Source organism: Geotrypetes seraphini, chromosome 2 (genome assembly GCF_902459505.1).
Source record: "Geotrypetes seraphini chromosome 2, aGeoSer1.1, whole genome shotgun sequence".
In the NCBI taxonomy this organism is placed as follows: Eukaryota; Metazoa; Chordata; class Amphibia; order Gymnophiona; family Dermophiidae; genus Geotrypetes; species Geotrypetes seraphini.
The window spans coordinates 56,166,611-56,188,467 of record NC_047085.1 but is presented as its reverse complement, the minus strand read 5'-3'; the positions used below and the strand labels follow the sequence as shown (position 1 = coordinate 56,188,467).

The 21,857-nt window shown below is 44.6% G+C and overlaps 1 protein-coding gene across 3 annotated transcripts in view; it reads right to left on the bottom strand.

Moving 5' to 3' along the window:
* Positions 1-312: 312 nt before the first annotated feature.
* The window catches only part of SYBU (syntabulin), a 94,858-nt gene continuing 73,313 nt past the window's right edge, over positions 313-21,857 (bottom strand). For all 3 annotated transcript variants that reach the window (XM_033934394.1, XM_033934392.1, XM_033934393.1), the window contains exons 6-8: positions 15,689-15,892; positions 11,983-12,132; positions 313-1,715 (exon numbers count right to left, since the gene is read on the bottom strand). In XM_033934394.1, coding sequence (XP_033790285.1) covers positions 590-1,715; positions 11,983-12,132; positions 15,689-15,892 — 1,480 coding nt within the window. In that variant the 3' untranslated portion in view covers positions 313-589. The remainder of the gene's footprint in view (positions 1,716-11,982; positions 12,133-15,688; positions 15,893-21,857) is intronic.

The window sequence follows — 21,857 nt, the reverse complement described above, 5'->3', positions numbered from 1 at the left end:
AACTTTTTAAACAAGAATGCATTTTGGCTGCCATCCCTTTTTAACTGTACAAAAGGGATTGCTTAAATTGAGTGCTCAAACACATTTGAGAATATCACAGAGCAATAGCACAAGTGCAGGACTTAGGGCTCCGATTACGAAGGTGCACCAGGTTTTTAGCGCATGCACAAAATTACCGCGCGCGCAGTAGCTGAAAATCTGCCTCCTAAAAAGGAGGTGGAAGTGGCTAGCGTGCTCAGGAATTTGATGCACGCTATTAAGCGCGTTAAGGCCCTAGCACACCTTTGTAAAAGGAGCCCTTAGACAAATCTCTTTTTTTTTTTTGTTCAAAATGTAATGGTGTAAGAAGTGGTAACTAAAATCAAAAATATAAAGTTTATACAAGTTTTCTTCAATAAATTTACATAATTAATTTAATTGACTTCAGCACATCACATTAAAAATGTGTTGAATTTCAGAGGGAGCTGGTCTTCAACTAAACATAGTGCAAATGAAAAAGGAAATAAACTTCAACTGTTTATTTCTTTAGATTATCCTTCAAGTGCTTTTAAATTTTAGTTTGAAATGCAAACTTTGGACAGGGTACTTTTTAGGGGCGGGTTTGGGCTTTTGCATCAAAATTAAAAGACATGCGCCGAAGAGAATGCAAAGTCATGAGGCAGCAGCCACGAAGCATTGTGCCAATGTTATAGACCGGATCAACTGCTCCTCGCTGGGTACTGAATGCCCATAGGACAGTTGGCACAATGGGTGCTGCTACGGCCAGAATATCAACAAGAAGACTGTTGCTCCAATATTTCTCCCACGAGCCCACACGTGAGATCTTGCTATCATCCCTGAATCTTTCATTAGGGGATATTTCAAAGTCAAGTTCCTTCATTGCACGATTTTCATTCATTCTAGGGTCAATCTCTATGCAGGATGATGCCCCTGGAGAGTAAAGTATGGCAGAGTTTGGATCATTTGGCGTTAAATCTAACAGCAGTGCAGGAGAAGATCCAGCAAAGCATTCAACATGAAATCCACTAGATACCCAAAAGCCAGATGATGCACCTAGAAAATCATCATGGGATTTGAAAATCTTGAGAATGAGCTTCTCAACATCTAAATTGTACGGGATAACATCGGTCTGAATAGCTTGTTCTGTTAAAAGTATTTCTTCCCCAGGAGCATCTGTCAATTTTTCATCTGGAACCTTCTCAATTGTCTTTCTGTCATGTTTTAAGTGCACAGGAACAGAATGAAGAAGAGCCAAGTTTCTAGATTCATCTGCAGTCACCATATTATCAAACAAATCAGTTCCATTTGCCATGTCATTATTGATTAAGAGGCCACTATCAGCCATTTCCTCTGTAGCTTGGTCTTCCATGACTAATTCCCCTGACATTTTTCTATATAGTGTGCTTTCAGGGGATCCACACAAATAGTCCAGACGCTGTTCGTCCCTCAAAATACCATTCTGAGCCAATTCCATACTCTGCAGCAGAGATTCCAATTTCTTGTTTTGAATATTAATGTCTATAAAATACTTCTGAATCCCTTTATCTTTCTCAGCCAAGCTATTTTTCATGGTTTCAATAACTTGTTTGAGTTGCTTGATCTCCTTCCTTGCTTCTTTCAATGCCAGCTGCGCTTCAACACGATGACACTCCTCCTCAATCCAGTCATCTCTCATGCGGGCCAACTGAGATTTCAGTTCTTCTATTTCTGTTTCCCTGTATTAGAAAACAAACAGTAAAACACTCTACTAATTTTCCCTTTTTCAACTGAAGATTACATACCATATGCAGAACAAAAACATTCAACAGAGGGCAACAAAAAAAAAAAAAAAACCCAAAAAAAACATTTTTGTGGCTTTGGTGAAAATCATACTTGCAGCTGAAATGTTGATCACTTTCTGCAGAAGCCAAAACCGACCCAGCCCCCAAATGGCAACAGCCCCTATTTCTTTCTTCCTCTGCAGCCCCCTCACTGAATTGAAACTTCCCCCTCCGTATTCGCGGTTTTAAATTTTTTCATTTTTCAGGCTATTTTAAGCCCTGTAAGCCCCCCCTTAAGCCTTACCTGGTGGTCTAGCGGGTTTTCGGGGCAGGAGCGATCTTCCCACACTCCTTCCCCGTGCAGATCGCTCACAGGAAATGGCTCGAGAGACTACGGGAGCTCAAGGCAGCCATTTCCTGTGAGCGATCTGCACGGGGCAGGAGCGTGGGAAGATGGTTCCTGCCCCGAAAACCCGCTAGACCAGTGTTCTTCAACCTTTTGACACCTATGGATCGACGGAAATAAAATAATTATTTTGTGGACCGGCACCGGTCCGCGGACCTGCAACTGAAGAACACTGGGCTAAGTCGTGCCCATCTCCACCCAATCTCTGCCCCAGACCCCGCCCCCATAATAGTACTAATTGTAACACCATTTTTTCCATTCATTTTTCATATATACACACACAAACAATATAATCGTATTAACACATAATGGTTAACCACAAAATTAAAATATACAAAGCACACTGTATGCTTTTCAACATTCATTCCTACCAGAAAACAGATAACCCCATGCAAATGCAGGACCAAAAACTAAAAGTACTAATATTTACAAACAAACCCTGAGATACAAGACTATGCAACCAATACAACCCCAGAGGAAAAGAAACAAATGCATTTCTTCCTGAACAGACAATCACTAAATAAAAAAATAAAAGCATTCCCCCTACCGTTGTTCTCTCGCTCCCTCCATGCTGTGTCTTGCCTTCTGGCCTGCCCCCTGGTGTTATCTTTGGGCTGGTCCACGGTACGATCAACACGTCTTCGGGCCAGCTCCCTGAGTGCTGCATTGTACAAAGCTGTGGGCAGCGTCTCGCGCCTCATCTGGAAGCCTTCCCTCTGACGTTGTTACGTCAGAGAGAAGGCTTCTGGTTCAGGCGCAGGACGCACGTAGGAGCCTTTTCCCATGGCTTTGTGCACTGCAGCACTCAGGGAGCTCGCCCGAAGACACCACGTTGATCACACCGTGGACCGGCGGCTGAAGAACACTGTCTTCTGCCCCATGGACTTGCTGGCCCTGTGGACCAGCAGAAAATATCTGCGGAACGGTACCGGTCCACGGACCGGCAGTTGAAGAACACTGCGCTAGATCACCAGGTAAGGCTTAAGGGGGAGCTTTCAGGGCTTAAAATAGCCGGGGGAAGCAAGGGTTAGGGGCAGAACCGGCCCGAATATTATTCACAGTTTTTTAATATTCATGGGCCAGCTCTGCCCCAAACCCCCGCGATTATGGAGGGGGAAGTGTAGCTCCTACTTCTTCCCTTGCCTCCACCTCCTGTAGCACCCTGATGGTCTAGTGACTAGTTGGGAGAGAAGCAATCGTCACTTGTTCCTGCCCATGCTGTCTTCAGTCGACCACAACTTCCAGTAGCAGTCTCATGAGATCGCCACTGGACAATCTGGGGTTGAAGCTGGCACAGATAGGAGTGATTAAAGATTCCTTCTGCTTTGGCCAGCTTCAATCTCAAAATGGCTGCCACAACCTCCAGTGGCAATTTTGACTCCAGGGTCAGCACTGGCAAGAGTGAGTGGGGATCCTGCCCCAACTAGCCATTAGACTACCCGGGCAGTGTGATAGGCTGGGTCAGGGCTACAAGCTAGTGCAGAAAGGGACATGTAGTTATACAACCACACTCAAAGCTGTTTACATACAGATATTTCAGTGGGCTTACATCTTACATATGAAGGGGGGAGAGGAGGAGAAAAGCCATGGGGCATAGCATAAAAAAAAGAAATTTTCTGTTTCATCCAAAAATGCTACCTTTACATAATGAGGACAATTACTATCCCCCCCTGTTCCCCCACCAGCATCATCAAGGATGAATACTTGAGCTCATCAAAATTTCCTCACTTCCGAGTCATCAGAAACCCTGGGACTTATAGAACTATCTTTAAATATCATAGTTCTTCAAGGTCTCTCCAATTCTGTAGCCCTTCTACTAAAGTGTGTTAAGTAGTTAATATGTGAATTAGCTTGTGCCATTAACAAATGAGTGTGGTAACTTACCATGCTGGCATGACTGCATATGCTTGAGTTTTAACTACATATCATGGTAGGGATGGGAGCTAGATGGATTATGGGTGGAAAAGGGGCATGGACTTTATATTGCAGTCAATGCATTGTATTTAGTGACAAGGCAAGATTTTAAACAGCCCCCAGCACTGACTGAGGACAAGCAGAGCAGCAGCAACAGAAGAAAAGCAAGCTCCCATATGTCTTCCCTCATTCCGACACCTATGGAACAAAGCAAGGTCATATGAGCCACTTCTGTGACTAGGTAAACCTGTTTGTCTTCAGAGAATATTTTCTCCCCAGGTTATTGCTTCTCTTGGTTTCTACTACTATTATTTATCATTTCTATAGTGCTGAAAGGTGTATGCAGTGCTGTACATTTAACATACAATAGATGGTCTCTGCATGGAGAGCTTACAATCTAATTTGAACAGACAGAACATATAGGGTTGGGGAGTTTCTTGCAGAGAGAATGATGGGATGGACACAGGTATCATACGTTGATCTGGAGTTAGGAGTTGAAAGCAGCCTTGAAAAAAATGGGCTTTTAGCTTGGATTTTGAATACTGCTAGAGATGGAGCTTGACATACTGACTTAGGCAGCTTGCTCCAGGCATAAGTCGCAGCAAGAAAAAAGGGACAGAGACTGGAGTTGGCAGTGGAGAAGGGAGCATAAAGGGAGATAAGTGAGGAGAGATATTGGGGGGGGGGCTGCAGAATGAATGCACTTGTAAGTTAGTAAAGAGGAGTTTGAACTGTATACAGAAATGGATGGGGAGGCATTGAAGTGACTTGAGGAGAGGGGTAATGTGAGTATGGCGGCTCTGGCAGAATATAAGTTGTTGAGCAGAATTTTGAACAGATTGCAGGGAAGACAAATGGTTGAGCAGAAGACCTGAGAGAAGCAAATTGCAGTAGTATAAGTGAGAGGTGATGAGAGTGTGGATAAGGGTTTTGGTAGTGTGCTTGGATAGAAGAGGTCGGATTTTGGTAATATTATAGAGGAAGAAGCGACAGGCTTTGGCAGCTTGTTGGATCTGAACAGAGAACGAGGCGTGTGTTTTTGATGCACACCCCGAGGTTGCGAGCTGACAGGACAAGGAGGAGGAGAGTGTTGTCCACAGAAATAGAGAACGGGGAAAGGTAGGTTTAGGCAGAAATATAAGCAGCTTGATTATAGCCATAGTTTTAGGTGGCGATGTCAGACAGGCAGGCTGAGACTCAGGCCTGGATTCTTATAGAGATGTCTGGTATGAAGAAGTAGATCTGGGAGTCATCAGATTAGAGATGATACTGAATGCCATAGGAGATCAGTGCACCATGGGAGTGGGCATATATGGAGAAAAGAAGATGGCCCAAGACAGAGCCTTCAGGAACACTGATTGACAGCAGGATAGCAGTGGAGGAAGATCCACCATTGCATACACTGAAAGTATAGGAAAAGATAGGAAGAAAACCAGGAGAGAACAGAACCCTAGAATCCCAGTGAGAACAGCGTATCAAGGAGTAGATGGTGATAAATAGTATCAAAGGCAGCAGACGGATTGAGAAGGATGAGGACAGAATAGAGGCCATTGGATCTGACCAGGAACATGTCATTAGAGACCTTAGCAAGAGCAGCTTCAGTGGAATAGAGTGGGTGAAAGCATGATTGAAGTGGGTCAAGAATAGCTTGAAATGAAAGGAAGTCCAGTCAACAGGGGTGAACAACATATTCAAATAGCTTGGATAAAAAGAGGAGAAGGGCTTTGGGGTGACAGAGAGGGATGTGGGGTCTTGTGAGGGATTTTCGAGGAGAGGTGTGACTACGGTATGTTTGAAGACATCAGGAACAGTTGCAGGGGAGAGTGATGGGTTGAGGATGTGACAGATAAGAGGAATGGCAATGGGAGAGAGAGCGCCAAGTAGGTGGGCGAGAATTGGATCAGAGGAGCAAGTAGTGGGTTTGGCGGAGGAGAGAAGATGTGCAGTTTCTTCTTTAGTAATTTCAGAAAAGGAGGCAGGGGTTGAAGGGAGGTTGGCAGAGTGGACAGCTGGAAGAGGGGTGGGAGGTGACCTGGTTGAGAACTCAAGGTGAATCTTCTGAACCTTATCATAGAAGAACTCTGCCACAGTCTGGGGAGAAAGTGAAGGGAAGATTGAAGGTGAAGGCATTTTTGGTAGAGAGTTTTAGTGTGCCAAAGAGATGGTGAGGGTTAGAGCTAAGAGAGTTAGTTGAAAAGGCGTATACTTGTTTGGCAAGCAAAAGGGCAGACTGGAAAGATGTCAGCAGGAATTTGAAATGTATCAATCAGCATATGTGCGGGATTTAATCCAAAGATGTTCAGCAGATTGGGCACAGGTAGCAGATGTTGGGAGGTCAGCCAGGGTTGGGGTTTGGTGCGCCTTACAGGACATGAAATGGGAGGAGCGAGACTATGTAGAGCAGAGGAGAGAATGGTGTTATAAGAGAAGGCTTCATTGACTTGTGTGACATAGTAGTTGAAGGGAGGGAGGAATGAGACAGTGGTGGAAAGGGTGTCAAGTTCAATAGCCTGAAGGTTCCTAAATGTATAGGTAGTGAATAGCTGGGTGGGAGGGAGGGGAGGGTGATAAGTTGTGAAGGTTAACAGATGATGGTCAGAGGGGAACAGCTGAGGTACAGAATTTGGTGGTAGAGCAATTAGAGGCGAAGACAAGATCAAGGAATTGGCCATTCTGGTGTGTAGTGGTGATGGAACACAGCTGGAGATTGTATGAGGTTGTTAGAGCCAGAAATCTGGAAGTATAAGAATAAGAGGGGGTCATTGGCATGGATGTTGAAGTCACCAAGGATGAGGGAAGGAGGTGAGGGTTTGAGAAAGAAAGACAGCCAGGAGTCAAAGTCAGTGAGGAAAGAAGAAAATGACTTATTAGGGGGTCAGTAAATGACTGCTACTCGGAGAGGCAGAGGAGTGAATAGATGGATGGAGTGGAATTCGAAAGAGGGAGAGCAGTGAGAGTGAGGTGAAAGAAGGGGTTGATATCTACAAGATGATGAGAGTAATAGCCCAACACCAATTCCATAACCAACTGGGCAAGGTGTATGTGAGAAATGGTAGCCTCCATGCCACAGGGCAGCAGCTGAATCAGAATCTTCGGGGCAGATTCAGGTCTCAGTTAGTGCTAGCAGGTGGAGAATTGAGAGATAAAGATGTCATGGATGAAGAAGTTTGTTGGGAGAAAAAGAAGACATTCCATAGAAAGCATGAGAAAGAGGAAAGGAGAGGAACAGAAATAAAATTAGTTACAATGTGGTATGACCAGCATGAGTAGGGTGAAGGCTGACTGGTAGGACCGGGATTGATGTCCCCGGCAGAAAGTAAGAGAATATGTATGAGTGTGGAAGAGGCATGGGGGATTGTGCCAAGTCAAAATACATACAGGTAGAGTGGAGATGGCTGAATGAAAGGGAGGAAGGGCTGAAAAGACAATGGAGGACAAAAGGAAGGGTGTGTTGGTGAAATAAAAAAGTGAGTGACGTCATGGGCGTAGCCAGGATCCAAGCCAGGAGGTGCAAATGATCTTAGACTGAGAAAACTACAATGGGATTAGACTCAAGCTTGAATACTTGGGTATAAGCTAAGTAAGCAGACTTTTGTTCAAGGTTGAAGGTCATGACAAAATAGGCTATTGAAAAAATATTTTTATTTTAAACTTAGTCTTCAACTTATGCTTTTTTCTATTTGTGCTAAACCTTTCCAGAACGTCCTTTTCTATTTCTATCCTCCTTTCCCGTACCAGCTTTAGATGCACACTCAACATACACAGCCCATTCAAGCGATCCTGTCATTGTTGAGCACAACCAAGTAGATTTTGAGAAGCAGAAAAATGGAAAAAAGTTGAATGTTAAAAGTTAATGCCAAAGTTGGATGTAGTAAACAAACAAAATCCCTCACCTGTTAGAATAATCTTATATTATCAGGCTTAGTAAGTGTTGCAGCATTAAAAAATACTTTAAAAAAATGTTTGTGTACTCATAGATGCTTTAACAAGGCGCCATGCAGTGATACAAAGTCACTGATACTGTGGGTTCTTAATCACAGCACATAATCATGAGCGCTTAGGATTCTGTTACATATTAAATTGTCCATGTAGCTCTTCAGAAGAAAGGAATAGCACTTATCTGAACTGATGTATCTCAGTTCTAGTTCAGATAAGTGCTATTCCTTTAATCTGCCTTGACCTCTCTGAAAAAAAACCCCAGAATATAAATAATTAAAATTTTCTCTGTGTATAGTGTGCTTTGTATAGTTTAATTTTGTGGTTACCAGTATGTATTGTTAAGATTATATTGTATATAAAGGCAGTCCCTGGGTTAAGAACATCCAACTTATGTTAGACTTGGACTGAAGAACCGGGGTCTGCTTCTCCCTTCCATGTCCCAATGAGCCCCTCGTCATCCTCTCCCACTGTGCTGTGTCCCAAATTTGTGCCTCCCTTCCTCCCTTATGAATGTGTTTATCTTGTCTATCCAGCTCCCTCCTCCCAGCCGCACTTCTCTTCACAAAGCTGTGAGCAGCAGCTCCTGTACGCTGCCCATGGCTGACCTGGAAACCTTCCCTCTGACGTACCACCTGCGCGCCTGACTGCTTCACCTTCTCTCCCAGAGCTACAAAGTCACTTTTGATATGTTTGGAGAAGTACCTAGCAGTATCTTTAATGCCAACATGGATAAGCAGCATTGTATAATATTCTTTAGGCTTGATGAGTCTTGGAAAGCTTTTCGTAACATCTTTGATTTTGGCACCAGGCAGATGGCATACCTCCTGGGACATCATGTCTGGTCTTTAGATGGGGTGCTTCTGTACCTATTTCTGAGGGAATTGCCAACCACCACTACCTTATGCCTCCTAGAAGTCACTGATCTAGTAATTTTTGGGATTTCAAACTTTGGTCCTTCCTCTCCTTGGGATGCTCTCATCTCCTCCACTTCCAGGGCTGCATACTGGTTCTTCAGTTCAAAGGCGGGTGGAAACAAAGTACCAATCTTGCAGGGTTCTGTAATCTAAATCCAGCTGCCTTTCCTCAGCATAGCCTCTTCTTTCCCACTGATGGAAATCTTTAACGCTTCATGAACCATTTCATCTATGTACCTCTCATACAACCATTTTTGTCATGGAACCGTAACGTTGTTTTATATGGCCTCGGTCAAACTCCTTGCGAGTCTCTTCAAGAGGCATCTTTGTTGGATCCTACTGTCAAGACCATTTTCATCGTGGCTATTACATCAGTAAGATGAGTCTCATAGCTGCAGGCCCTCTCGTGTAGGGAGCCCTTCCTCAAGATCATGGAGGTGGGAATTGCCTTACGCATGGTCCCATCCTTTTTCCCAAAGGTTTCGGCATTTCATGTCAGTGTTCCAGACCACAGGGTCATAGAAAAAGGACCAGATTCTGAGAAAGCTGGATGTGAGCAGAGTCTTCCTAGTTATCTGGAGCTCACCGAGTTCCGACTGTTGGACCATCTATTTGTGCTCACCGGTCAGGCTAGAAGCGGTACACTGGTGTCTAAGGCTACTATCTCAAGATGGACAGGGATGGCCATTTCATCAGCTTATATTGCCTGTGGCAAGCACTCGCCTATCTCCTTGAAAGCACATTCCACAAGAAGTCTTTCTTCTTTGTGGGCAGAAGCTTGGGGGATTTCGCCTGGGGAGATTTATGGGGCAGCAACTTGGTCCATTCTGCATAAGTTCTTCAAGTTCTACAGAGTGGACATGGTAGCAAAGGAGGTCTTTGGGTCCTCAGTGTTAAAAGCAGGCGCAGAGGTCCTGCCCTAGATTTCTGGGACTGCTTTTGTACATCCCTACTCTCCAGAATGACACATCTATTGCACGTAACTAGATATTCCATAACCTGCACATGCAATTTTGCATGCTAAGCACAAAATTGGGTGCACAGGATAATAGAATTATGGGGTATGGGGACACCTCCATTTGGGTTCTCTGATGCCACATGCTGAGACCCTATTCTAAAACAGCATCTGGATGCCCAGATTCCATTACAGAATACAAACACAACTTGGTATCAGTACAGCTTAACATTTACGCACCTAGAGTTTCATCAGCCATAGACCTGGCATAACTGTGGTAGGGATGCACATAACTGACAGAATTCTATAAGTAACTAGTGTTTAAGCCCGTTACATTAACGGGTGCTAGAATATATGCCTGTCTGTCTTTCTTTATTTATGTCTCTCTCCCTGCTCCTGTCTCTTTCTTCCTTTCTTTCTGTCTCTCTCCCTCCTGCTATTTTTCTCTCTCTCTCCCTGGCACTCTTTGTCTGTCTGTCTGTCTCTCTGGTCCCCTGTCTTGTCTCTCTCCCTGGCCTCCTTTGTCTGTCTGTATTTCTTTCTGTCTCTCCTCCCCCCCCCCCCACTTTCCTTTGCAGAAACAGCAGCGGTAGTTCCCTTCCCCTCCAGGTCCCTATGAAGTAGTAGCAGCATTCCCCCCCCCACTCCCTTCTCCTCCCCCCACTTTCCTTTGCAGAAGCAGCAGCGGTTATTTCCCTTCCCCTCCAGGTCCCTGTGAAGCAATTCCCTTCTCTTACCGTGAGCTGTCCTGCTCCGTTCGGCCCCTCCCTTCTCTTAATGCGATCTGGCCTGCTCCGTTCGGCCCCTCCCCCTTCCCTTCCCGCGGGCTGGCCTGCTGCGGTCGAAGGTTTTTGTTTCAAGTTTTAAAAGTGCCGGCGGCGGCTCCTCAAGCTGCTGATCCTCCTGTAAAGAGCAGCCTGCAATGGTGGCCGGCTTTAGCGAACCTCGCAGGCCGCTCTCCAGCCTCGGTAGCACGTTTCCTCTGACGCACGGGATCGCGTCAAGAGGGAACGTGCTACCGAGTTGGAGAGCGGCCTGCGAGGTTCACTAAAGCCGGCCACCATCGCAGGCTGCTCTTTACAGGAGGATCAGCAGCAGCAGCGGCGGTGGCAAGTGAGGGCCGAGGTGTGTTCCCTGCCGAGGACGCGGGCAGGGAGAGAGCTTGCCTGGCTTCCAGGGTGACTGAGGGTGGGAGGAGGGGAGTGGCCAGAATGTTCCCTGCCGCTGGGTTAGCTGCCACGGATCACACACCACAGCGGCAGGGAAATCCTAAGTGCGCATGTGCGCTTAGGGTTTTATTATATAGGATGCATGTAAATGGGAGCCCAGTCCACATCCCATCCCATCCTTGTATATGCTTCCCTCGTATTTATGATCACCACTACAGATCTTTGTCACAAAATTTCCAATGATCGGGATGGTGTGGAGCTAAAGCAAAAGAGGGGACTTTTTCTTGATACAGCCTTTGAGCAAAACATGTCGGAATGACAGGTCCCTTCCCGATAACTACTGACAAAGGGAAAACTCAGAAAATGCAGAAAAAAAGATAAGTTGAAAGATTATTTATTTATTTACTCAAGCACTGAAGTATAGAAGCACTAATGTACTAAAGCACTTTATATAAAACATAACGGTCTGATGAGGAGGTTAGTGCCACATAGTATGTGGCCACTCAAACCAGTTGGCTAATACTGGCACTTCTGAAGACCAATGAATAAGTAAAAATTATAAATGAGAACACGAGTGATAGCATAACAGTACAAAGGACTGCTGTACACATTACTTATTCACCACTACAGAATGGCATTTATGTGCCCTCCTGCCACATTTATGGCTAAGTGTACATTTACTTGTGTGTGTGCTGGTATTCTATACATTTATGTGCACAAGGGGACTGTAAATGCTGGTCCCCAGTTACAGAATTGCTCTTCACATGTTTGCCGCTCCTAGAGTTATACATATATCGCCAATACGAATGGATTGTTTCTATATTGTTCTAGGCTAATATATGATTAGAAAACCATTACAAGGCAATTTTTAAATTGAAAATAAAAGCTTTAATTAATGGAACTTCATTGCTGGTACAGAAAATACCTTTCTTGAAGCCTGTTTTCGGAGTCTTTCAATTTTGTTTTCAGATGTCTTATTGCAACTTCTTTCTGCTGTAGTGGGGTTAAGTATTGCTCAGGAGATGGTGCTTTAACGCCATGGTTCTCTCCACAAGATGCATATCTTATAGTGCGTCTGAAACAAATCAATATATTTTCTGGGTATTTATGTTACCTTTCACAACAAATGATGTTCAGTGATAATAGATACTTTCCTCTATAACTTAACACGCACTGCTGCAATTATCCAGTGGGTGGCCATGAGTCAACATCAACTCAACAGTACCCAACACCTGCAAATATTTCACAGTGTTGAGTGCTGTCTTCTGTAGGGTGCAAGCCTTGGACAATAGATCTATTTGAGAGTTTCTCTAGTTTTACTTATGACCACAAATTACTGTATATGCTCAAATATAAACCAAGGTAACTTTTTTTTCCAAAAAAGGTTGACAAGTATAAGCCGAGGGTTTATATTCAAGTATAGGTATTGGTAGTCCAGAGTTGAGCCAGGACTTCCCTTGTCCTGTCCCAACTGGCTCTGTGCCCCTTGCGCTTTTCCCAACCTGTCACAGGCCTGCCTTGAGCCCTGGTTGTCCAGCGATGAGCCGGGACAAGAAAGACCCCTCCTGTGTCCTGTCTCAGCCAGCTCTGTGCCCCTAACCCCTCCTCGACCTATTGCGGGCTTCCCCCAGGCCTGCCTTGAGCCCGGGTGGTCCAGCTAAGCTGGGACAGGAGTGACCCTGGAACTCGCAGCAGCCATTTTCTTTAGTGGCTTTGCATGGAGCAGGAGCATAGGAGGATCATTCCTGCCCCTGTTCACCGCTGGACCACTAGGGCATGTAAGGGAGGCCTTTGCAGGGTCTAGGAAGTTGGAATGGAAGTGGGGGAGATGGGATCGCTCCTGTCCCTGCTCATTGCTGGACCACCAGGGATCAAGGCAGGCCCAATGGAGGCCTGCAACGAGTCTGGGAGGGAGAAGGACTGCACTGCTAGATGACTTGAATATAAATAGAGGGGGCCATTTTTATTGGCCCAAAAATCTTGGTTTATATTTGAGTATATGCAGATGTAGTCATTTCAGGAACTATTTTCAAAAGGAAAACGGGTAGCAGAGGAGCTGGGGCATCTGAAAATTACATAGGGAATGCTTCCTTGAGGCTTCAATAGTCAGGAGATTTCTGGAAGGGAAACTAAGGAGAACTTCCTTTTCAAAGTCTCCTTGAAGGCTTACAATTACTAAGTTCCTTTGTGTCTAAAAGTTGGGGGGGGGGGGTGAAGAAGAGAGAATGTCTGAAATTTTCCCTTTCCTAGTGGACAGGCGCATCATATAATACATTTTTTAAACAGTAATATTTATTTATATACAATCTTAACTGTTTTCTATTATATGAGATTACAATAGAAATGATACCCCAACAGACAGACAATGAGACATGCAACCAACAAATCTATATGGAGATTGCTAGTTCAATGTTGTCAAATTGCATCATATTGTGTGATCACATGTTTAATAGCCAAGTAAGAGTTTAGCTTTTCCTATCAAACGGTAAGAAAGGTGGTTGATATTCAAACATTTACCTTGTTAAATAGGGCTAGATTTATGTATAAACTAGATAAGTTATAGTTTAGAGCCTCATGCTTCCCAAAAAAATAATTAAATGCATCTGTAAATAATGAAAATTAAAATATAAACTAATCATAAACTATTGTTTTTATCACTGACTATTGTTGGTAATTTTATATATAGTGGAACCTTGGTTTCCGAGCATAATTCGTTCCAGAAGCATGCTCGTAAACCAAATTGCTCGTATATCAAAGCAAGTTTCCCCATAGGAAGTAAGGGAAACTGCTTTGATTGGTTCCACCTCCTCCCCCCCCACGAGGCTACCGGCGCTGCTCCATTCTCCCCCCCCCTTGAGGAATCCGACGCTGTTCCAAACCCCCCCCCACGATCCAGCTTCCCCCCCCTGCTAACCGGCATCCCCCCGCTCGCGTTGCCCCCCCTCCACCGCGATCCTACTTTCCCCCCTCCCGAGCAGTCAATGACACCCTTTACCCGGCTTGGCACCAGTGCCGGTGCCCGAAGATCCTCCCTCTTCTGGTGCGGCTGGGCGGTGCGTCGGAGATCCTCCTTCTTCTGGTCTGGGCTGGACTGGCTTTGAGTATTTGCGCATGCTCAAAGCCTTCTGGTCTCGCTCTCTCTGAGATTGAGAGCGAGACCAGAAGGCTTTGAGCATGCGCAAATGCTCAAAGCCAGTCCAGCCCAGCCCAGCCCAGGCCGCGCCAGAAGAGGGAGAATCTTCGGGCACCAGCACTGGTGCCAAGTCTTGTAAAGGATGTCATTGACTGCTCGGGGGGGGGGGGAGTAGGATCACGGTGGAGGGGGGGCAACACGAGCAGGGGGGGATGCTGGATCGTGGGTGGGGGCGCTCGTACAGCGAGGCAAGCTCGGTTTACGAGGCACCAAGTTTGCGAATGTTTTGCTTGTCTTGCAAAACACTCGCAAACTGGTGCACTCGTAAACCGAGGTACCACTGTATTTATTTATTGTCTATTACCGTATATACTCGAATATAAGTCGATCCGATTATAAATCGAGACTCCCCTTTTCCCCCAAAAAGGAGGAAAAATGGTTGACTCGAATATAAGTCGGGTGGCTTAATATTCAAGTGCCCTGCCCTCTCAGATTCTGCACCCAGCCCCTTCCCTCCCTCCCCTGTCAGGCTCTGCACTCAGCCCCCTTTCCTCCCTCCCTCCCCCATCAGGCTCTGCACCCAGCTCTCTCCCTACTGAGCTCTGCACTCAGCCCCTTTCCCTACCTCCCATGTTAGGCTCTGCACCCAGCCTCCTTCCTGCCAGGCCGTGCATCCAGCCCCCTTCCCTCTCTCCTGTCAGGCTCTGCACCCATACCCTTCCTTCCCTCTGTCTCCTGTCAAGTTCTGCACCCAGCAGTCTCCCGCCCAGGCTCTGCACCCTTCCCCCATCCCTGCCCATCATACCTTCTCTGCTGATCCCTGGTGGTCCAGAGATGCAGCAAGCAGGAGCGAGCTTTCCTAGCTCCTGTTCCGCTGCTAACCGGCTGCTGTGGGAGCCAGTAAGGAAGCTGCTCAGCACCATGCAGTGCTAAAGCGCGCTCCTGCTTGGTGCCACTTGGCAGCTGGTTAGCAGCATGGGAAAAGAGCGCAGAAAGCTCGCTCATGCCCGCTGCACCTCTGGACCATCAGGGATCGGCAGAGAAGGTACGACGGGCAAGGAGGGGGGCAGGGTGCAGAGCCTGGTTGTGGCAGCCTGCAATAATTCTTGGAGAGGGGGTTGGGTTCAAATATAAACCGGGACCCCCATTTTTGGGCCAATTTTTTTGGACCAAAAATCCTGGTTTATAATTGAGTATATACAGTAAATCTAAAATTTACTTTCTATCTAATCTCTTAAATGTTATTGCTTAGGGACCACACTACAAATAAATCTGGCCTGCTGCTAAAATAGGGCTTGAAAGAGAAAGTACATGGTAAATATACAAAGCCTCTCCTGCCTAGTTAAACTCTTAAATATTGATCCCTCAGAACATATCATAATAGCCTTACTAGGTCAGACCCAGAGGTCTATCCAGCCCAGTATCCTGCATTCAACAATGGCCAATCCCAAGTAACCGGCACCTGGCAGAATCCTAAATAGCAGCAGATTCAGTTTACCTCAGTGTCGGACTGGTATCACTCCCTCTGTATGAGCCAGAATTACTACTACTAGCTGAAGAAGCTCCATAGTTCTCCTGTGTACTAACAGGACTCAGTTGATTTCTGCACAGCATTGACAAAAGATCTTTTTCACGCGAATTAGGTGGACTACTTCCAGTCTTGTGAGATGACCCTGAATTGTTCCTTCCATGAGGGCCGCGGCTGAAACCAAAGACACAAAATATAAAGAAAACCAAGAGAGACCATTGCCAAGCTACAGCGAGGGTCCTTAACTCATATTCTAAGCTGAATGGTTAGTGGATCCTAAATCAATTTTCTCTAGGGCAAGAGGAAAAAGATATGCAGTATACTGTATTCAAATCTTTTCTCATTTTATGTTGCTTTCAATTTTTTTTCCACTGAGGTACACAACCAGTGTTCCCGCTAAGCTGCGCTGGCCTGCGCTCGCGCACAAAATATTACATCGCAGCGCACAAGTTTCTCTTCACAGCGCACACACGCGTCGCAAAGGTAAGGGGAGGTAAGGTAAGGGGACGCATTGGGGGGATTGCACTTCCCCACAATTGCCATGCTTCGGTTCCTCTTCTTCCTTCCTTCCTCCCCCCCCGCGGGACCCTGCGGCACCATCAACTCTTACTCCCTCTAATGTCGGCCCTGCAGCTCCAGACTTCCTCGCACCTTCTCCCCTCCCCCTTTGGATCGCTATTATTTTAAATGTTATAGCCGCGGAGCTGTATCCATCAGTGGAGATGTCTAACCTCGGCCTGCCCCGGAACTCTTACTGCAACAGTGACTTCCTGTTCCTGCCTAGACGGGCGGCTGCTGCAGTAAGAGTTCCGGGGCAGGCCGAGGTTAGACATCTCCACTGATGGATACAGCTCCGCGGCTATAACAGCTCCTGCAGCTCTGCACTTCCCCACAATTGCCATGCTTCGGTTCCTCTTCTTCCTTCCTTCCTCCCCCCCCCCCGCGGGACCCTGCGGCACCATCAACTCTTACTCCCTCTAATGTCGGCCCTGCAGCTCCAGACTTCCTCGCACCTTCTCCCCTCCCCCCTTTGGATCGCTATTATTTTAAATGTTATAGCCGCGGAGCTGTATCCATCAGTGGAGATGTCTAACCTCGGCCTGCCCCGGAACTCTTACTGCAGCAGCCGCCCGTCTAGGCAGGAACAGGAAGTCACTGTTGCAGTAAGAGTTCCGGGGCAGGCCGAGGTTAGACATCTCCACTGATGGATACAGCTCCGCGGCTATAACATTTAAAATAATAGCGATCCAAAGGGGGAGGGGAGAAGGTGCGAGGAAGTCTGGAGCTGCAGGGCCGACATTAGAGGGAGTAAGAGTTGATGGTGCCGCAGGGTCCCGCGGGGGGGGGGGGGAGGAAGGAAGGAAGAAGAGGAACCGAAGCATGGCAATTGTGGGGAAGTGCAGAGCTGCAGGGAAGAGTGTTGCGGTACCCAGCTGGAGGGAGAAGGAAGATGAGGGAGGGAATTAAAGGAGATGCCAGGGCTTGGAGCATAGGAGGAAGGTATGCCAGTCTAAGGGAAAAGGAAGGGGGAGATGTGAGAGCATGGAGGGGGAGCGAAAGATGGAAGAAAAGGAAAGGAGAGAGATGCCAGAGAATCAGGGAAGGGGAGATACCAGACTATGAGGAGAGGTGTGGGAGAGGGAAGGCGAGGAGAGAGATGCCAGACCAATGGGGTGAAAGGAGAGATGGAAGGGGGAGGCATACAGTTTCTGGAAGGGGCATAGAAGGAGAGAAGATGCCATATAGGGGAAGAGAGACGGCAGACAGTGAATGGAAGGAAGAGAGTTACAAGAAGATGAGGAAAGGAGAAACCACAGAAGACAAAGGTAGAAAAAAATTTCTATTTATTTATTGCTTTAGGAGACATGTGTCACTGTTTCTGTGAAGCATTGTATGCAGAGTCCAGCTTCTTGCTGGTTCAATTTAACCTTTGTCTATGTATTTTTATTTTATCCCCCCTTTTACAAAACTGTGAAGCGTTTTTAGCACCAGCCTTGGTGGTAGCAGCTCTGATGCTCAGAATTTTATGAGCATCAGAGCTGTTACCTCCGTAGCTAAAATCCACACTACAGTTTTGTAAAAGAGGGAGGGGTTAGTTTGTGATTACATATTCCTTACTAGGCGAAGGTGTTTTCTGTGTTCTGTGTGTTTTCTGTTAGGATTGACGGTGTAGGATTGATCTGTGCTGGTCTGGCTTGTTTAGTTTTACAATGGGTGTATTGATGTACTGCGTATAACAAAAATAAATTTGGGGAAATAAATAAAACCATTTGAACCAGTGTTCCCGCTAAGCTGCGCTGGCGCACAAAATATTACATCGCAACGCACACGTTTCTCGTCACAGCGCACAATCGGAAGAGGCGTACGGCAGATGGCAGGGCGGCGAGAGGAGAATCGGGCGAGTTGGCTCATAACTTGCTGGCGCCCGATATTTTTGGCTCACGGTGAAAAAAGTTTGCTCACAACACCCGCCCGCTTAGAGGGAACACTGTTACACAACTAGTTTCAAGTTTTATTTGACTTTGATGAATCGCTTATTTAGTTTTACTAAGCGAGATACAAAAGTAATAAAATATAAACATATATTTTTACACACAATTTAAAAAAATAATGGGGTAGACAATTAGACATATAGATCAACTAATACAAAAGGGGAGAGGGGATAGAACTACAATTAAGTATTTTTAAAATTCAGAGGAGAGACATATATGGTAAAAACAATAGGATGGGGAATCTAAAAAAGGAAAGTTAAAGAAAAGAGAGAAAAAAAAGTGCAATTAGAAAAGGAATTTTATATAAAAACCGAACGAACTTTAAAGGTTAAAAGCATATTTAAAAAGAAAGCTTTTTTAATTATTTTAAAAATGGGCCAAATTGTTTTCCTCTCTTAAATGTTGTGGCATAGTATTCCAAAGCTGTGGCGCCATCACTGAAAATATATTGTGTCGTTGTGTCCCAATAACTTTCAAAGAGGGGACTGTTAGGAGCTTTTGATTTATAGACGGAAGTGAACGTAAAGTACTGTAAGGGATGAGTAATTTATCAATGAATTGTGGTTAATTTGTAGAGAGAGTTTTAAATGATAAAAGTAAAATTTTGAATGCGATTCGATGGTTGGTACTGTATATCGTGTTAACTACATCTGCTACAAAAAGGACACCTGTTATATTAAGGATATGTGCAAACAATTCAGGATCCTTCTCTGCACAGGGCGGCAATGCCTGTTCTATAAATTTTTATGTAATAATTTCACCACTAAACATTAATACCTGGATTCTCTAAATGGCCCGTTATCGGTGGCTGCTTTGAAAGCGTGTCAATCACGTGATGGCACCATTTAGAGAATTTTGCATCCAGTAAAAATAGGCACCAAAAATGTGGGCCAAGGTTTTCATTTCCGGTGCCTTCCTTTGACATGAATCACACCTCCAGAGGCACCTACTGGTGCCCAACGCTCCTTCCGGTTTTAACCACACCTATGGTGGCATTAAGAACCAGTAGGTGCCTCCAGAGGTGCGATTCCAGCACCCTTTTTTAGGCGCAAGTAGTTAATAGAAAACAGAAAGCAGTTAATAAAGTAGTTAATAGAAAACAGAAAGCAGTTAACAGAAAACAGTTAACAGAAAACAGAAAGCAGTTAACAGAAAACAGAAAGCAGTTAATAGAAAGCAGTTAACAAAGCAGTTATTAGAAAACAGAAAGCAGTTAACAGAAAACAGAAAGCAGTTATTAGAAAACAGAAAGCAGTTAACAGAAAACAGAAAGCAGTTATTAGAAAACAGAAAGCAGTTAACAGAAAACAGAAAGCAGTTAATAGAAAACAGAAAGCAGTTAACAGAAAACAGTTAATAGAAAGTAGTTAATAGAAAACAGAAAGCAGTTAATAGAAAGCAGTTAACAGAAAACAGTTAATAGAAAGTAGTTAATAGAAAGCAGTTAACAGAAAACAGTTAATAGAAAGTAGTTAATAGAAAACAGAAAGCAGTTAATAGAAAGCAGTTAACAGAAAACAGTTAATAGAAAGTAGTTAATAGAAAGCAGTTAACAGAAAACAGTTAATAGAAAGTAGTTAATAGAAAACAGAAAGCAGTTAATAGAAAGCAGTTAACAGAAAACAGTTAATAGAAAGTAGTTAATAGAAAGCAGTTAACAGAAAACAGTTAATAGAAAGTAGTTAATAGAAAGCAGTTAACAGAAAAGTTAATAGAAAGTAGTTAATAGAAAACAGAAAGCAGTTAACAGAAAACAGTTAATAGAAAGTAGTTAATAGAAAACAGAAAGTAGTTAATAGAAAACAGAAAGCAGTTAATAGAAAGCAGTTAACAGAAAACAGAAAACAGTTAATAGAAAGTAGTTAATATAAAACAGAAAGTAGTTAATAGAAAATAGAAAGCAGTTAATAGAAAACAGAAAGTAGTTAATAGAAAGTAGTTAAAGTATTTAATAGAAAGTAGTTAATAAAAAAACAGAAAGCAGTTAATAGAAAATAGAAAGCAGTTAATAGAAAGTAGTTAGTAGAAAACAGAAATAGTTTTAAACGACATTTTCCACTTAACTTAGGTGCCATTTTAGAAGATGGGCCTAAGAGATTATTTAATCCTACTGGAAACTAGGCATGAAATGCAGTCAGGTGGTTCTCACATTTAGGTGCCGGGAAAAATCCATGCTATTCTACGTAGAACAGTGCTCAGGGTGGATTCCTGTGCCAAACTTTAGGCGTGAGGATTTACGTGTGCCAAAACCTGGTGCAGATCCCAGCAATACCACCACGAAGGTCTTCTATTATTGCCCATAGATGCTGGCACACAAGTTGGGTAACTCCAGTATTCTATAACGCTGCACCTACATTTTGGGAAAACCTCGACCCTTCCATGGTCATACCCCTTTTGGGGTATACAAGAGGCAATTTAGGCAAGCAGTGTTATAGAATAGAGCACAGGCACATACACAAGCAAATATAAATGAGTGCCAGTTAGCGTAATTCTTGACACCTTGTTAATTCATTCATTTATGCACACATCTGTTCTGCACATCCAAATTTGGGCACCTGATGGTGAATATAGGCGCTACTGAACCACAAGGCAGTTTTTTTAAATGCTTGATGACCTCACAATATGTTTTAACCTCCTGGAGACTTCAGCAAGGGAATTTAAGCACCAGAATCATTGATAACACGTGAACAACATGAGTCTGGTATCACTGCATGCTCTGCCATATGTGATACAATTTAAATGAAACAGGGTACAAGCATACAGATCAAATGACCTTTAAAGGTCAATTTCTTTATAGGAAACTAAACTAAAGATCAGTCATGAGCCACATAAGAATAGCTTTACTGGGTTAGACCAATGGTCCAGCAAGCTCAGTAGCCCGTTCTCATGGTGGCCAATCCAGGTCCCTAGTACCTAGCCAAAACCCTTTTTTGTTTGATTTCTATTTATTACCTTTAAAGTGAACTAACACAACCTGCAAGAAGGATTCTCATCTCAACTTCCTGCTTCAGCCATCTAGTGAAATCCCACCAAGGCCTAGACTTCTCCCCCTCTCCCTGCCAAGCCCTGTTGTGCAGGAGACATGCAGCCAACATTCAAAATGGCCACTTATCCCATTGGCATGAAACCTAAAGAAACTGCAGCCTCAATCACTTTCAATGCAGCATTTTGCCCGCAGTCTGGGGATGCCCAATCAATAGCTCTGCCAACTCCTCTTCAGATGTGAGTCACAAAAGAGATAGCCTCACTACAAAAGTGGCAGCTACCACAAGCCACTGAAATGCCTGCTGCGAACTAGCAATGGCTCACGACCCACTCCCCAAACTGGTATGACTCGCCCTTTATGCACCTCAGATTCCTCCTAAAACTCCACAGCAGCCAGGAAACCCCTTATATGGCTTTGTCAAATGCCCCAGTGGCATCTGCATATATGAACTCCTTTTTGTTGTTAAACTAATTTAATCCAAGCAACAGCAAATCTTAAATGCAAGCAGTCCCCGAGGAAACAAAAAGTGGGAGGTAAAGGGCAAAAGGGGAACAGAAATAGTGAGATACCCAAAAGAGTCCTTACATACTAGATCCAGTAGGGATCCCCGGGACCTCCTTGCTGCAAGGATCAAGGCTTACCAAGACCAAGACCATCAGGT